Source organism: Bufo gargarizans, chromosome 1 (genome assembly GCF_014858855.1).
Source record: "Bufo gargarizans isolate SCDJY-AF-19 chromosome 1, ASM1485885v1, whole genome shotgun sequence".
In the NCBI taxonomy this organism is placed as follows: domain Eukaryota; kingdom Metazoa; phylum Chordata; class Amphibia; order Anura; family Bufonidae; genus Bufo; species Bufo gargarizans.
In genome coordinates this window covers 748,853,902-748,872,736 of record NC_058080.1, presented here as the reverse complement: position 1 = coordinate 748,872,736, position 18,835 = coordinate 748,853,902, and the positions used below count along the sequence as shown (strand labels likewise).

Sequence of the window (18,835 nt, the reverse complement as noted above, 5' to 3'; positions counted from 1 at the left end):
TTCTACTTTCCCTTCCATCTTCTGTCAGGGACACGGGTGACCTTTTAAAACAAACTGAAGGGATCCAATTGGAAGAGGGATGCATATTGGTGAGTATAGATGTCGAGGGCCTATACTCCTCTATTCCACATGAGCACGACCTACGTGCAGCATTTTTTTTTTTATCCTCGCGTGGATGGCGAGGCACACAATCAGTTTGTCCTTTAATTGCTTGAATTCTCGCTGAAAAGAAACTACTTTTTGTTCAATGGCAGATTCTACCACCAGCTCAGGGGCACAGCGATGGGGAGCCCTTGTGCCCCATCGTATGCAAATGTGTTCCTGGGCTGGTGGGAGAATACATCTGTCTTCAGGGCTGACACCAAAATGGAAACACAGCGGATTCAGATGTGGGCACGTTTCATTGACGATGTTTTTGTCGTCTGGAAGGGCAGTCCTGAGTCATTCACTGCCTGGGAACATAACTTAAACATCAATGAGCTCGGCCTATGATTTACCTCTGAATGTAGTGCGACACAATTGCCCTTTTTGGATATTTGTATCACCCAAAAATTGGATGGTACATTAGACACGTCCATTTTTCGAAAACCAACATCTAAGAATTCCCTTCTGCGGTAGGAGATATAGCCATCCATTCCTACTGAGGAAGGGAATTCCACAAGGTCAATACTTGAGGATGCGGCAAAACTGTTCACAGCACTCCGATTTTCTAGAAAAATCTGCGGATTTGAGAACTCGATTCCTAGAGCGGGGTTACCCCTTAAGCACATTGAAACTGGCTTATCAGGCGGCTCTGGCCCGGGACCGCACGTCTTTACTCAATCCCACTAATTCAAGAACTGTGAAGGCCCAAAGTAACACATGGGAGATTTACCTCATCAGCACTTATGATGAGGCCTCGACCAGTGTGAGGAACATCATCCGCAAATACTGGCATGTCCTGAGAATGGACCCTGATATTTGTGAGGTAATTAAGGAGCATCCTAGTATCACTTATAGAAGGGGACAAAGTGTGCGTGACCAACTGGTCAAAAGCCATTTCACTGCTGCTCCTGTACCAAGAACTTGGTTTGATAAACGGTTGTGCGGCAATTGCAGATGTCCGGGGTGCATAGCCTGTAAATACATGAAATGTGGGAAAATGTTTGAAAGCAATAACACCAATAGGACATATGAGATCAGGGATTTCATAAAGTGCAAATCCAAAGGGGTTATATACAAAATAACATGCTTGTGTGGTAAAGAATACATTGGAAAAACAACACGAGAGCTGAGGCGGAGAATAGGAGAGCACTTGGGTGACATTGCAAATTCAAGAGACACCTCCGTCTCATGCCATGTGAGGAATGAGCATGAGGGCAAAATGGAGTGTCTCTCATTCATGGGCATTGAGTTGACTAAACGATCGATAAGAGGAGGCAACTGTGATCGGAAAATTCTCCAGTGTGAAGCAAAGTGGATCTATTATCTGAAAACTGTACATCCTAATGGATTAAATGAACAGCAGAATTTTAGCTGCTTTATTTAAGGCGTTTTTGTGAAATTGACCCCGAGACAGATGTAACGTCCCTTCCACTTATGTGGAGGGTGATGTATGATCCTATCAGTCCCCATTTTATCATGTTTACTCAGTATTGTCTGTGTTTGTGGTTTATACATACCCAGGGGCGGATTAAGTGCATGATAGGCCCGGGGCTGTCTACCCAACTTGGGCCCCCCCCCTCCTCCATTTTAGTTTAGTTGTTTTTTTTTGTATGAAGAGGCTCCGGTGCTTTATGAGCGCCACAGTCTCTTCTTAGGCCATATGACATCTTCAGACAAAAAAAAATACCCCAAATTGGGTCCTAAACTGAAAAATTTGGTCGTCAAATTTAAAATACATATAATTGTAATAAAAAAGACATGGAGGAGAATACAGCACCACATAACTGTTACATCCAGTGACATCTCCTGTCATGTAGACCTTCTATTTCCTCTTCTCCTCCATTTGACCGAGACCACCATGGCAAATTCTTTCAGCCGCATCTCGTCTCTACAGTTTGTAACAGACACGTTAGATTTCTAAATTTTTCCATCAATCTCCTCATCCTGGTGTCCCCACAGTGTCATCCTGCCACCCCCAATACTGTGCCCGTTGTGCTCCCCAATGCCCCAGGAACTATACTGCTGAAAAAATAGTGACCCTGATAGATATAATTGGGGTAATTTATCAAACTGGTGTAAAGTAGAACTGGATTTCCAAAAGAGCTGTCAAATATGAAAGGTGGAATCTGATTGGCTGCTATGGGCAACTAACCCAGTTCTACTTTACACCAGTTCGATAAATTACCCCAAATGTCCCTATAGTGTCCACAGCAGCTATAATGTCCCCTAGAGACCCCCAGTAATAATACCACCCTCTATTGTGCTCCAGGCAATAATCCCTGTATAGTGTCCCCATATAGTCCTCTGTGTTTGTTAGGCAGATAATGAAATAGCCCCCCACCCTGTTTAAGGAGGGTATTAGAACTTGGTAATAGGTAATATCCATGCTATATACCTACAACCATAGCACCAGTCATCAATATCCTTTGGCCACTGCCGTTAAGGATACATTTCAATCACACAACGGCTGCTGGTCCATGGTCCATACGTCTGAAGATGGTAGGATTGAACCTTACTATCACTTTGACCAGACAGCATTCTGGTGTTTTGATAGAGATTCAGTTTCTGTTGATTTACTCTCTGTGTATGTTTGTTATTGGTAATTTTTTTCTGGCATATCTAGTAAAAGTAATATTTTATGTTGTTTAAGATACCCGGTCCACAGAGTATTTTGGTTATTTGTCTGGGAGTGTGACGTTATACCTCGGCACCCTTGACCATAGTGCATTGAGGCATTAGTAATCTTTGTATTCTTAAAAACTGCAGTCGATAGGAGATTCATAATAAGAACATAGTTGTGGCAGGCCTCCGAGCATTTAGAGGGCCTGAGACGGCCACAGCAACTCAATGGTTCCCCTGAGCTCCGCACAGGGGAGCCATTTGGGCCCTGGTGGTGCAGCCCTCCTGGGGAAAGCCTTCACAGATGCTGTGGTCACAACTGAGGGGTTAAATGTCTATGATGAGCATTATCGTTTATCACAGACGTTGCCTCCAGGAGTCTGCTGTGTAAAATAGTTCAGGCACCAAGCAACTATGGTGCCTGCTCAGAAGCTGAGCGGGCGCTGTTTTTAAAGACCCGACTTCCGAAGTACACGGAACAAAAATATAAACGCAACACTTTTGGTTTTGCTCCCATTTTGCATGAGCTGAACTCAAAGATCTGAAACATTTTCTACAGACACAAAAGACCCATTACTCTCAAATATTGTTCACAAATCTGTCTAAATCTGTGTTAGTGAGCACTTCTCCTTTGCTAAGATAATCCATCCCACCTCACAGGTGTGGCATATCAAGGTGCTGATTAGAAAGCATGTATATTGCACAGGTGTGCCTTAGACTGCCCACAATAAAAGACCACTCTGAATTGTGCACAGTTTTGCCTTTCTGGGGGGGGGGGGGGTCAGAAAACCAGTCAGTATCTGGTGTGGCCACCATTTGCCTCACACAGTGCAACACATCTCCGTTGCATATAGTTGATCAGGTTGTTGATTGTGGCCTGTGGAATGTTGGTCCACTCCTCTTCAATAGCTGTGAAGTTGCATAATATTGGCAGGAAATGGAACATGCTGTCGTATACGCCGATCCAGAGCATCCCGAACATGCTCAATAGGCGACATGTCCGGTGAGTATGCTGGCCATGCAAGAACTGGGATGTTTTCAGCTTCCAGGAATGGTGTACAGATTCTTACAATATGGGGCCGTGCATTATCATGCTGCAACATGAGGTGATGGTCGTGGATGAATGACACAACAATGGGCCTGAGGATCTCGTCACAGTATCTCTGTGCATTCAAAATGCATCAATAAAATACACCTGTGTTCGTTGTTAATAACATACACCTGCCCATACCATAACCCCACCGCCACCATGGGCTACTCGATCCACAACGTTGACGTTAGCAAACCGCTGACCTACACAATGCCACACACACTGTCTGCGATCTGCCCTGAACAGTGAAAACCGGGACTCACCCGTGAACAGAACACCTCTCCAACGTCCCAGACGCCATCGAATGTGAGCATTTGCCCACTCAAGTCGGTTACGACGGCGAACTGCAGTCAGGTCCAGACCCCGATGAGGACGACGAGCATGCAGATGAGCTTCCCTGAAACGGTTTCTGACAGTTTGTTCAGAAATTCTTTGGTTATGCAAACCGATTGTTGCTGCAGCTGTCCGGGTGGCTGGTCTCAGACGATCCTGGAGGTGAACATGCTGGATGTGGAGGTCCTGGACGTGGTCTGCGGTTGTGAGGCCGGTTGTATGTACTGCCAAATTCTCTGAAACACCTTTGGAGACATTCTAAAAAGGACTGCACATTCCAAACCAATAGGATAGCCCAGGGGTCAGCAACCTCCGGCACTCCAGCCGTTGTGAAACTACAACTCCCAGCATGCACACAATCAACTGTTCTCTGAACTACTATACAAATATATAGAGAATACTGAGAATTGTAGTTTCACAACAGCTGAAGGTTGTCAAAGGTTACTGATCCCTGGGATAGCCCATTGGTGAGCCCTCAAATGGTACTGGGCCCAACAGACAGCAGCCCAAACTGCTCCCCTTTCATCGGGTAATGGTTGTGGTGGGCACCTAATTCTGAGGCCTCCCATAGCCCCTCCACAGCATCAGGCTTTGAGGTTGGACGGCATTCAGATGAGTTAGGGGTGGGGGAGGATGATGAGGGCCATTCTAGTGATATATTAAGCCTCCACCGGAAGTCTGTTACACGGAGGAAAAGTCTTAAAAACTGATGCAGCAAACCTGCCGATCCACATGGCAGGTCACTCTGGAACAGAACTGGATGCAGAATCCCAGGGAAGCCCCAGATACATTACAGATATCCTCCTGGGCATAAGGAGAAAGACTCCAGGCTCCAGACTTATGCCATCGGGTAACCCTTTAATGCCATAAGTTGGCCTAAAGCCATCTTGTGACGTACCAGGTCCCTTCTGCAGAGCGAAGCCGCTTCTTCTGCTTTGCAGGGAGCCCAGTGACATCACCATCAGCCGCAGGCATTATGCAGAGCGCTCAAAGGGGCGGTACCTCGGCGGCAACTGGTTGCGCTAAACCACACCCCTCCGGTCCGGTGACGTCACCACGCAGGGCGTGTTGTTCACAATGAAGGACTCAGAGGCAAGAGAACTATGCTAATTAGCATAGTAAACGCCTCCGATGCCGGAAAATGCGGCGGCAGACAGGCTGGAGATAGAAGCAATACTCGGACCTAATAACGTATCAAAGGACTGAGCCAGGAGGAGTTTAGGGGCGTTACTAAGGGGGAGGAAAATATGCGTCAGGAGGCGGAATATGATTCAAGGGTGGCGGATGCATGGTGGACGTGGCAATGTGCGGCAGGAGGCGGAATAACAATGAGGGGGGGGAGTCACTGCAGAGATGAGAGTCGTCTGAAAGCACGTGATTCTGTGCTGAGCTGGGACCCACAGTGCAGAGCGGCAGGAAGTTAGACAAAAATAAACAGAGATGTAAATAGCTCGTGGGGGACCGTCGGAGCCGTGCAGAAATGGCGAAAATACCTTTAAAAAACTTTGATCCCGGACAACCCCTTTAAGACAGGGAATGAAGTGCAAAAGAGGTGTTCTTAAAATCATTCCGTGTATTCCAGTTTCTTCTCTGGGCCGGAGCTGGTCTAGTCATTGGGGAAAATTTGATACAATTTGATGAGTACAACATCATCTACATCTATTACAATCCAACCTATTATATATAGACTTAATGTGGTTTTAAATTTAAGGTAAGTTGAACGCTACAGTCCTAAATCGATGATGAAACCAGAAATAGTAGTTTCAAATATCATTACTCTATTTTAATTTGCTCAAATTAATTATTTATGGACATTAACTTACATATTCAAAGAAAAAAAGCCAAATGAAGCTTCGAAGATTATGAATAAATGTGATTATTTTGAGGGTTTGAACTGAGTAATCTCACCCTCAAGTGAGGGAAATGTTAAATATGTGATAGAGACTGATCAAGAGTTTAGATCAGTTTGAGTGCTGAGACCCCCACCGATCCTTAAAACAAGGGGTGAGAAGCACACGCACATCGCTCGCTTTCTCCTCACTGCTCAGAACAGATGAGCCCATAGACTGCTATGGAGCTCGTCTCGTGCAGCGAGGAGAGAGAGCGCGTCTCAGCACTTAGACCCCCACTAATCAAAACTTTTGATATGTCTCTATGAAAGTTAGTGATGATTTACATCCAGACTGATAACATGGAATCTACAGTCGGGTCCATAAATATTGGGACATCAACAGAATTTTAACATTTTTGGCTCTATACACCACCACAATGGATTTGAAATGAAACAAACAAGATGTGCTTTACCTGCAGACTGTCAGCTTTAATTTGAGGATATTTACATCCAGATCAGGTGAACGGTGCAGGAATTACAACAGTTTGCATATGTGCCTCCCACTTGTTAAACAACCAAAAGTAATGGGACAGAATAATAATCATAAATCAAACTTTCACTTTTTAAATACTTGATTGCAAATCCTTTGCAGTCAATTACAGTCTGAAGTCTGGAACGCATAGACATCACCAGATGCTGGTTTTCATCCCTGGTGATGCTCTGCCAGGCCTCTACTGCAAACTGTCTTCAGTTCCTGCTTGTTCTTGGGGCATTTTCCCTTCAGTTTTGTCTTCAGCAAGTGAAATGCAGCTCAATCGGATTCAGGTCCGGTGATTGACTTGGCCATTGCATAACATTCCACTTCTTTCCCTTAAAAAAACTCTTTGGTTGCTTTTGCAGTATGCTTTTGGTCATTGTCCATCTGCACTGTGAAGCGCCGTCCAATGAGTTCTGAAGCATTTGGCCGAATATGAGCAGATAATATTGCCCGAAACACTTCAGAATTCATCCTGCTGCTTTTGTCCGCAGTCACATCATCAATAAATACAAGAGAACCAGTTCCATTGGCAGCCATACATGCCCACGCCATGACACTACGCAGGACTGTGAAGGCTTTTTTAGATGTCGTTTGGCAAACTTTAATCTGGCCTTCCTGTTTTTGAGGCTCACCAATGGTTTACATCTTGTGGTGAACCCTCTGTATTCACTCTGGTGAATTCTTCTCTTGATTGTTGACTTTGACACACAAACACCTACCTCCTGGAGAGTGTTCTTGATCTGGCAAACTGTTGTGAAGGGTATGTTCTTCACCAGGGAAATAATTCTTCGGTCATCCACCACAGTTGTTTTCCGTGGTCTTCCGTGTCTTTTGGTGTTGCTGAGCTCACGATGCATTCCTTCTTTTTAAGAATGTTCCAAACAGTTGTTTTGGCCACGCCTAATGTTTTTGCTATCTCTCTGATGTTTTTTGTGTGTTTTTTCAGCCTAATGATGGTTTGCTTCACTGATAGTGACAGCTCTTTGGATCTCATCTTGAGAGTTGACAGCAACAGATTCCAAATCCAAATAGCACACTTGAAATGAACTCTAATTGAGATAACACACACCTGTCCATGGAACAGCTGAAAGGCCAATAGTCCCATTACTTTTGGTCCCTTAACAAGTGGGAGGCATATATGCAAACTGTTGTAATTCCTACACCGTTCACCTGAATTGTGATGGTGTATAGAGCCAAAAATGTTAGAATTGTGTTGTTGTCCCAATATTTATGGACCTGACTGTATATTGGTACAATAGAGGGATGCAAGTACTGTATGGCTACAACAAGGTCTATATTTGAAGGTTCCCTTATATGAAGAGATAGAAGCACCCATGTGTCCAAGACACGCCGATATCTAGAGTGCACCAAGGTGGAGGAGTAGAGGACATGTTGTTGAATGGTGACATCACTAAGAAAATGAAGCAAACTACTAATGGTCTTTACTAGGGATGAGCGAATTGACTTCGGATGAAACATCCAAAGTCGATTTGCATAAAACTTCAGCAGGAGCTCCAAACAGTATTAGAATGTATTGGCTCCGATGAGCCGAAGTTATTGCTTTGCAAAGTCTCGCGAGACTTTGCGCAATAACTTCATAAATTAATTTGTACTGTAAAAAAACATTTTCCGAACTCGGGTTCGGTTCCAAGTGGTACCTTGGTATATCAGTCAATCAGATATAATAAACAAAAAGTCTTCTTGTCCTTTTTATCCGATAGAAATGGACAAGGTCTGTAATAAACAGGACAGATATACATAGATCAGGATAGTTTTATCAGACCCAATGGATTCCAAATGATCATATTCATATTCGCACTTCAGATTCCAATTTTAAATACGCAGATATGAATATAGTAGTAATTCACTGAAGTCTTGTGTGACTTAGGGCAAGATGAAGCTTGGCTCCACAGAGCCAATACATTTTACTGCTGTACGGAAACAGCATTAACCACAACGTTTTTGAACGAATTGACTTCGGATCTATGAACCGAAGCTTGAGTAGCTCAAGCCTGCCGATGACTACATAGTAGGAATTTATAAGGTGCTGGTAGAACGAATTGATCCTTCTTGGTTGAACTATCACAACAATGTTTTATGCAGAGGCTTGATGCAAAATTCCTGTATAGGTGGTTTTAGCAAACTGCGACCCAAAAGTTAACATAATTACTAATGTTCTCAAGTACATATCAGCTAATTTCCTTGATAGAACTTAAGTTGAATCTTCTGTCAAAATTACTCGCTAATACATTGTCTTCCATGATTCTTAAAATAATCAGTACATCCCAAGTAGGTTTTTTTGGGGGGAAAAGATCTCTTATAAACAACTGCAAGGTCCTGACAGTTCTAGATCAGGCCTGGGATCATCCTTAGGCAACCGAGTATACCACATTGCTAGCATTGCACACAAAGAAAGCTTTTAATCATTTCAGGTAGACCAAGGGAATGGAAGATGGGTGCAATTTCGGAATTTTCATCTTTACCCTATATAAGTTCGAATCCATACTCTAGGCTTTCTTGGAGAACCATTGAGGCCACGCACATAAGATCCGCATAAATTTCTGCGTGGATTTGCGTGCATTTCTGCAGCATATCTGCAATTTCTAACAGTGGTTTTTGGGGTGGATTTTTGCCATAGATCTCACCCTTCCATTGAAAAGGGTGAAATCCGCAACCATAATTGACAATGCTGCACATTTGGATATTCACAATGCAGGTCAATCTGCAAAGTGTACATGAGATTTGTGTAATATCACGCATTTTGCTGGTACTGTAATACACTGAGGTTTTTAAGCACAGGAATCTGCTCGGAAAAAACTTATTTATTCCGCAACATGTGCTGGTGCCCTTAAACTGACCAAGGAAACGACTCAGGGTAGCTCCCTGTCACCCTTACTATGTACTACAGCCTCTGAACCACTGCTTTATCTCGAGGACTTATCCCTTTATCAGGAAATTAAAATGACATTGTAATTACTCTTGAGAAACCACAAGCCCAAAACTAAAATTAAAACGTAAGAAATTGGGTCAAGAGAGGACATACTTGAATGTCACAAAGAAACACAAAAGAATTTGACAAATGAAACTTTTTTTAAATTACACATTGGTCGAAGACAAAAATAGTCTGGTATATGACAATAAACCAATACACGCAATGGCTTGTTACAGAGAACCTCGCGGAACCCCGAGTGTCCTTAATCTGAATTCTTCCTTGAACACAGTTTCAGGTGGGAGTACATGGTGAGAGCAGTAGATAGTCACACAGGACTTCACATCAGGGCAACGATACATAAAATTATCTTCAATAAGCAGTTTTAGTCTAATTTCAGACATTTATGGTACATATGAGATGTGAGTCCCACCTCTGAGCCTTTCAGCTATCTCTAGAATGGGGGCCCCAGACCGTGTCCCATTGGCTGCTCTATCGAAGCTGCATGATCTGGTTGGGTTTATAAAAACAGCTAAATTTCCTGCCCTACCTGTTTCTGTAAGGCCCATAAAAGTCAATGGGAGTTAAAGAAACAGTGTAGTACAGTGAGCTTGGCTGTATCTGTAACCAGGCCTCCTCTCTCAGCCTGAGGATACTCCATAAATGTCTGAGATAAGAACAATTTAACAAAGATTTAAAAAATCTGTAATAATAAAAAAAATATATAATATATATATATATATATATATATATATATATTGTGGGGATGTGCTCGTGGTAGGCTACGGTAGCGGCGGCAGTATTGAGGCAATCATAGACAGTCTTTGTGATACACTGTGACTTTATTCACACCAACGGCATAACAGGCAATGTGCAGACCACACAGGTGCATATCCACATAGTGCATAAAACAAAAGTCCTTCCATAGAAAATAAACAGCAGGTTTGAGTCACCTTGTTTTGGACAGACCACAGCAGTTCTGCAGGCTTCTAGGCTATCTGCCTTTGTCTCCCTCAGGCCAGAGCCCCTTCGGCTCGTAGCACCACAGGTCCCAGGGCTATCCTTCAATGAGTGCTGCGCCCAGACTCTCCTTCACCAGCACTCACTCTGTCTGTGGAAATCTCCAGCACAGCAAGACACACCCCACCCCCATCATCAGCAGGCTGGGTTCTTAAAGGCCCAGCTCCACCAAAAACCTGGGCTGGCCGTGGGGAACAGTAAGAACCGGCCCGGACACGCTGCGCCAGCAGCATTCGCCGCTGTAACCGCAATGATCCGGTTCTTACTCCACCGAGGCCAGGACCTCTGGTGGCACGTATCGTCCGTCCATTATTATTCCGGGGACTCTCCTACATATCCCCCCCCTTTGTTCACCCCTGAGGGCTTGAACATACCGTTCAAGCCTGAGGGGGTGAACACACGCACAGCAGTGTACCCGGGACAGGGCATCTGCGTTCCCCTGTAAGCGGCCGGCCCTGTGCTCAACAGTGAACTTAAAGTTTTGGAGGGACAAGAACCACCTGATAACCCGAGCGCTCCCCTCCTTAGCCCGACTCATCCACTGGAGAGGGGAGTGGTCGGTCACCAGACGGAACCTTCTCCCCAGAAGGTAATATCTGAGAGACTCGAGTGCCCACTTGATGGCGAGGCACTCTCTCTCCACAATGCTATACCGGGTTTCTGCTGGGGTAAGCTTGCGGCTTAGAAAAACCACGGGGTGCTCTTCCCCGTTGAGCTCTTGGGAAAGCACAGCCCCTAGTCCTACTCCCGAGGCATCTGTTTGAACTACAAACTCCCGCTTGAAGTCGGGCGTCACCAGAACTGGGGACTCACATAGGGCCGACTTCAAACGGGAGAACGCCTCCTCCTCCTTCTCCCCCCAGTGAACCATCACCGACTTTCTACCCTTCAAGAGGCCGGTTAACGGGGCTGCCAAGGTGGCAAAATGGGGAATGAACCTCATGTAGTACCCAATCAGGCCCAAAAATGACCGTACTTGCTTGGACGTACGAGGCCTGGGCCAATTCCGGATTGCTTCAACTTTATTTACTTGGGGCCTAATGACTCCGCGTCCAATCACATACCCCAAATAGCGAGCTTCCTCTAGTCCCACCGAGCATTTTTTTGGGTTGGCAGTTAACCCCGCCTTCCTTAGAGAATCTATCACTGCCTGAAGTTTTGACAAATGACCCTCCCAGTCTGGGCTAAACACGACTATATCATCCAGATACGCGGAGGTATACTGGTGATGGGGCTTGAGGACGACATCCATCAGACGCTGGAACGTAGCCGGAGCGCCATGTAACCCAAAAGGCAACACCCTATACTGAAAAAGCCCCTCCGGGGTGACAAAGGCCGTCTTCTCCTTTGCCGCCTCCGTCAGAGGTACCTGCCAGTAGCCCTTCGTGAGATCTAGGATCGAAAAATACCGGGCTTTTCCCAGCCGCTCTATCAACTCGTCTACCCGAGGCATGGGATAGGCGTCAAATTTTGATACCTCATTCAATTTCCTAAAATCATTACAGAACCGTAATGAACCATCCGGTTTGGGAATAAGGACAATCGGGCTAGCCCACTCGCTCTTTGACTCTTCTATGACCCCTAGACGTAGCATCGATCTTACCTCCTGCGAAATGGCCTGTCGCCGAGCCTCCGGTACTCGGTATGGTCTTAGGCGGACTTTCACCCGGGGCTCGGTGATAATGTCATGCTCGATCAAGGTGGTACGTCCAGGAAGGTCAGAGAATACGTCCCTATTCCGACTAACAAATTCTTTCACCTCTTGTGCTTGTTTGGTCGACAGTCCGTCCCCTATCGTCACCCCAGCGGCGCTCTCCGGAACACCTGGTGACCCCGGGTCACTCCCTGACGTCCCGACAGAGGGCGGGCTGTCTGCAAACAAATTCTCTCTGTCTCTCCAAGGTTTTAGTAGATTCACATGATATACCTGTTCGGGCTTCCGCCTCCCTGGCTGGTATATCCTGTAATCAACTGGGCCCACCTTCTCCTTAACTTCATAGGGTCCTTGCCACCGGGCCAAGAATTTACTCTCGACCGTGGGCACGAGTACAAGAACTCGGTCCCCCGGGTGAAATGTCCTTACCCGGGCGGTTCGGTTATATACCCGACTCTGGGCCAGTTGTGCCGCTTCCATGTGCTCACGGATGATCGGCAACACGACCCCTATTCGGTCCTGCATTTTTCCTATGTGCTCTATCACACTTTTATGAGGCGTAGGCTGTTGCTCCCATGCTTCCTTAGCGATATCCAGTAGCCCACGGGGATGTCGCCCATATAACAACTCAAAGGGCGAGAACCCCGTGGACGCCTGGGGCACCTCCCGTACCGCAAACAAAACATAGGGCAACAGTAAGTCCCAATCCCTCCCGTCCTTAGCCACGACTCTTTTTAGCATGGACTTCAGGGTCTTATTAAACCGTTCTACTAACCCATCGGTTTGGGGATGGTAGACGGACGTGTGCAGGTGTTTAATATTTAATAGCTTACACAATTCCTTTGTTACTTTGGACATAAAGGGTGTCCCCTGGTCCGTCAGAATCTCCTTTGGTATCCCCACCCGGGCAAACATACTCATGAGCTCTTTAGCTATTACCTTGGCCGACGTATGGCGCAATGGGACCGCCTCCGGATAGCGAGTGGCATAGTCTAACACTACCAGGATGTGTTGGTGACCTCGGGCTGACTTAATAATGGGGCCTACCAGATCCATGGCGATCCTTTCGAAGGGCACCTCTATAATGGGCATAGGTACCAGTGGACTGCGATAGTGAGGTTGGGGGCTAGTCAGCTGACACACTGGACAGGACTGACAGAACCTCCGGACTTCCTCATATATCCCAGGCCAATAGAACCGTTGTAGAATTCGCTCCAGCGTTTTCTTAACCCCTAGATGACCACCCAACACATGCGCATGCGCTAAATCCAAGACCATTCGCCGGTAAGGCTGGGGCACCACCAGTTGTTCCACCACCTCCTGCCTCACCTTGTCTACCCTATATAACAGGTCCTGGTTATAGGCCAGGTGAGGAAATACGGTATCGGCGCCGGGACGCTGGGCAACACCATTAACCACCGACACACCTTCTCTAGCCCGCAATAACGTCGAATCCTGGAGCTGTGCGGTCCCGAAGGTTTCTCGGGGTACCTCCAGATCCAGGATGGACGAACTTTCTACTGTCTCACCCGCTAATACTTCTAGGGGAAACCGGTCAGGGTTACACTCTACCTCCTCTACGGTGACCCCTACAGCTGGGGTCCCTGCCTCGGGGTCCTCGGGCTCGGGACCTGGACATTTTCCTTCCCCATAGGTAGGCAACCCGTTCCTCCACAAAGTCCAGAACAGGGGAAAGTCCCTCCCCAATATTGCGGCATAAGGGAGCCGTCTCCCCACCCCGACGACATGTGGTACCTCCTTTCCACACACTGCCAGGGTAACCTTAGTGGTGGGATACTCCCTGCGATCCCCATGTATACAGACAATGGTAAGGGTTCGCCTTTCTGGGAGTTTTTCCGTTACCAGCGACTCATGGACCAGAGTTACCAGGCTCCCAGAGTCCAGCAGGGCCTGCACGGAGTGTCCATTAACAACGACATCACACACCGGAGGGTTGTCCGCCGCCAGCAGGGGGTCAGCTATATACACCGGTTGGGCATAAAAAGAGGACCGGCGAGCGAACCCGCAGTCCATGGGTTCGGATGCCCTAGGGCAGTTGGATGCCACATGTCCCCAGTCCTGACAACGCCAACATCTGACCCTCGCAGCCTCCCTCCTCCCCAGGGTATTCCTCCCACGGACTGGAGATCCACTCCCCTCCTTATGTGGTGGGATCCCTTTTTCAGGATCCCGGGTCGGCAACGGGGGCTGACGTGACTTCGGTAGTACCGCTGAGTCCCGCACCAAATCCTGAGTGGCCATATACCTCTCCACCAGGCTAACCAGTTGTTCCAGGTTGCCTGGATCGCCTTGTCCCACCCAGCGCTGTATGGCTCTCGGGAGGGTACGCACGAACCTGTCGACCACGACCCTTTCAACCATCTGAGAAGTGCTCAATATTTCAGGCTGAAGCCATTTTTTTACTAGGTGAAGTAAGTCATAGGCTTGTGACCGGGCGGGTCGGACTTTGTCCCTGGCGGTAGACACAGTCGGGGTTGTTGCAGTTGAAACTCCTTGCAGGGATGTTCGCACCGACTCTTGCATGGCTACCAGCTGCTGCATTAGGAGATTGTTTGTTTGCTGCTGTGCACACATAGCCTCATCATGTCTTTCCTCCTGAGCCTGCAATGCCTGTTGCTGCTGTACATTACTCTGAATCAGGTGCTTAATGGCCTCCTCCATCTTGTCAGGAACCATAAAACTTGCAGGCCTGATATATGACATGCAGTCCAACACAACTTTTGCCTCAGGCCTGCCTCACTGCAGGAATGCCCGCATCCTCCACCAATTGTGGGGATGTGCTCGTGGTAGGCTACGGTAGCGGCGGCAGTATTGAGGCAATCATAGACAGTCTTTGTGATACACTGTGACTTTATTCACACCAACGGCATAACAGGCAATGTGCAGACCACACAGGTGCATATCCACATAGTGCATAAAACAAAAGTCCTTCCATAGAAAATAAACAGCAGGTTTGAGTCACCTTGTTTTGGACAGACCACAGCAGTTCTGCAGGCTTCTAGGCTATCTGCCTTTGTCTCCCTCAGGCCAGAGCCCCTTCGGCTCGTAGCACCACAGGTCCCAGGGCTATCTTTCAATGTGTGCTGCGCCCAGACTCTCCTTCACCAGCACTCACTCTGTCTGTGGAAATCTCCAGCACAGCAAGACACACCCCACCCCCATCATCAGCAGGCTGGGTTCTTAAAGGCCCAGCTCCACCAAAAACCTGGGCTGGCCGTGGGGAACAGCAAGAACCGGCCCGGACACGCTGCGCCAGCAGCATTCGCCGCTGTAACCGCAATGATCCGGTTCTTACTCCACCGAGGCCAGGACCTCTGGTGGCACGTATCGTCCGTCCATTATTATTCCGGGGACTCTCCTACATTATATATATAATTATCTTCCCATACAAGATTCATCAGACGTTTCTTAGAAGCAGTCATGCGGCATTAATCAACATTTTAAAGCCAAATCTAAAACTTGAAATTAAACCAAATCTAAAACTTGAAATGTCACATTGTTACACTGCATCTTATGATTGTCAACTATATCAAACTGGGGCATGTGACAGTCACAAAAAATCCAACGCTTGCATTTTTGGTCTCAGGTTACAGTAAATGGAGACATTGCTATCATCGAACACAAGTCATGTGCCACTGCAACTTTTTTTTTTTTACAGTCAAATCTCAGCTGTAAAAAAGTGGCACAACAGCAAGTTGCGCTACTATTTAGAGACCTGCTGTCACATGACACCGGTTGCCATGTAGCCCCAGTTATCTACCTGTCTGTGAATAACATGGATAAAAAAAAAATTGTCTCATATCATTTCCCATATTTCACAAAAATTTGTTTCTTCTGATCCGATGAGTTTTAGAATTTAATTTCCTCAAATAACATTTACACAGATAAAACATCAAAACTGCTTCTCTTCTGTGTGACTCCTCTGATACTCTAAAAGTTTGGATTTTGAAATAAAACATTTCTTACTTTCTGAGCATGGAAATGACTTCTCACCAGTGTATCTTCTCTCATGTCTAACAAGATTTGACTTATCTTTGAAACATTTACCGCATTCTGAACATGAATATGGTTTTGCTCCTGTGTGATTTCTCTCATGTGTAACAAGCTCTGATTTTTGTTTAAAACATTTCCCACATTCTGAACATGAATACAGCTTCTCTTCTGTGTGATTTCTCTCATGTGTAATGAGATCTGATTTTTGCTTAAAAAGTTCCCCACATCCTGAACATGAATACGAAATCTCTCCTGTGTGACTTCTCTTGTGCTCCATAAGTTTGTCTTCAGCAATAAAACATTTCTCAGTTTCTGAGCCTGAAAATGGTTTCTCGCCCATGTGACTTTTCTCATGTGTCACAAGATTTGATTTTCGTGTAAAATATTTTCCACATTCTGAACATGAATATGGTTTCTCTCCTGTGTGACTTCTCTCATGTTTAGCAAGATCTGATTTATCTGTAAAACATTTCTCACATTCTGAGCAGGAATATGGCTTCTCTCCTGTGTGAATTCTCTTATGTCTGGAAAAACTTGATTTATCTGTAAAATATTTCCCACATTCAGAACATGAATACGGCTTCTCTCCTGTGTGAATTCTTTCGTGTATAATACGATTTGATTTTCGTTTAAAAAATTTCCCACATTCTGAACATGAATAGGACTCTTCTCCTATGTGACCTTTCTTATGTCTAAGAAGATTTGATTTATCTGTAAAACGTTTTCCACATTCTGAACATGAATATGGTTTCTCTCCTGTGTGACCTCTCTCATGTCTAACAAGATGTGATTTATCTGTAAAACTTTTTCCACATTCTGAACATGAATACATCTTCTCTCCTGTGTGAATTCTCTCATGGGTAACAAGATAAGATTTTTTAATAAAACATTTCCCACATTCTGAGCACGAATATAGCTTCTCTCCTGTGTGAATTCTTTCATGTGTAGCAAGACTTGATTGATGTGTAAAGCATTTTCCACATTCTGAACAGAAATATGGTTTCTCTCCTGTGTGACTTCTCTCATGTCTAACAAGACTTAATTTATGTTTAAAACTTTTCCCACATTCTGAACATGAATATGGTTTCTCTCCTGTGTGACTTCTCTCATGGGATACAAGATTTGATTTATCTGCAAAACATTTGCCACATTCTGAACATGAATACGGCTTCTCTCCTGTGTGAGTTCTCTCATGTATAACAAAAATTGATTTATATGTAAAACATTTTCCACATTCTGAACAGGAGTATGGCTTCTCTCCACTGTGAGTTCCTCGTTGTGTAGAAAGACCTGAACTTCTTGTAAACTGTTTACCATATTGAAACCTTTCATCCCCTTTCGGATTACAAGACACCTCTGTACTGTGAAGTCCTGGATATACATTAAAGATAATGAGGTTTTCTCCTGAAGAGCGCTGCATGATATCTTTATCTTTTACTTTATAATTTAGTGATAACATGACGTTTTCCACAGAATTCTTACAGGGATTTTCTGTTAAAATAAAAAAGAATATTAGTTTTTTTTTTAACTAAAGAGCAGACAAAGTTATAACATTCATATTAGGCTGGAAGTGGATCCCGCAAGAACTAGAGGTATAAGCTGTTCATTTGAATCGTCTCCTGGATTTTGGTTTAAAAAAAGAACTGCATCAAAAACTAGATGTGTGATTCCAGCCTTATAAAGATTTAAAGAATACTCTGACAAAGTTCAGTTTTGTGGACTATGCCTTTTGCCAACACATTTGGCCCTTCCTTCAGTGCCAAGGGGGCATCACATTAATAGAAGCTAAAAAAGTATCTTCAACAGATGAAAAATTTCCAGCACGTAGTTGAATAGAAATCTTGCACATTCTATTCTATTCAACTACGTGCTAGAAATTTTTCATCTGTTGAAGTTTGATACTATGAAGTCAGCCCGGCTTCTCCGTTGCATGTGCGACTATTGGTGAGCTGGAATCAATTTTCTTTTTCACTAAAAAAGGATCTGTCACAGAATTCTTTAACACAAACTGCCTGCATTATAAAATAGGCCTCTTAGACCTTATGAAGTTTGTAGATTCACTAGAAAAATCCATCCCATAATGTACACCTAGGGACTAGCTGACTTTTCACTGAACCTCCTCCCCTGCTGCTGCAGTCTCTCTCAGTAGTGAGAGATCCCCCCTTCTTTCAGCATGTTATATCAGAGGCCCATGCCTGCTGCTTCCCCGCTACTTCTGGTCTTTTGCAGGTTCAGCTGCCCGGCAGTGGGCTAGGGCACTGGTGTTGTGTGTCTTTTTTGGGTAAATGTATTAGGATATTCTTCATTACTCATTCTGCAGTACTGCAAGGGATAACCCCTCATTGGGTTCTGTGTGCAGCTGCTAGGCTGTTTCTAATGTGTTAAACTGCTATACATGCCGTGCTGTTTGTCTCAATGTCTATCTGAGCAATAGGTTTATGAGCTTGCTTGATCCTGCAAAAGTGCACTATAATGCACGACTTCTGCCCGATTTCCAGTTTCTGGCTCTCGCCTAACCTTAATTGTGTCCGATCACAATAATGACTCTTTTCCACTTAATCCCTTGGTGCTTTGAACAGGTGTCTCTGACCCCGTAGGTCAGCTGTTAACCACACTAAAACTACTCCAGGGGGAAGTGGTTGTTTGACACAGCAACAGTTTCA

At 45.3% G+C, this 18,835-nt stretch overlaps 1 protein-coding gene across 1 annotated transcript in view; it reads right to left on the bottom strand.

The window, feature by feature from the left end:
• Positions 1–15,592: 15,592 nt before the first annotated feature.
• LOC122930591 (zinc finger protein 585A-like) overlaps positions 15,593–18,835 on the bottom strand; it is a 47,301-nt gene continuing 44,058 nt past the window's right edge. The window contains exon 5 of the mRNA XM_044284085.1: positions 15,593–17,663. Within this exon, the coding sequence (XP_044140020.1) occupies positions 16,072–17,663 (1,592 nt within the window). The 3' untranslated portion in view covers positions 15,593–16,071. The remainder of the gene's footprint in view (positions 17,664–18,835) is intronic.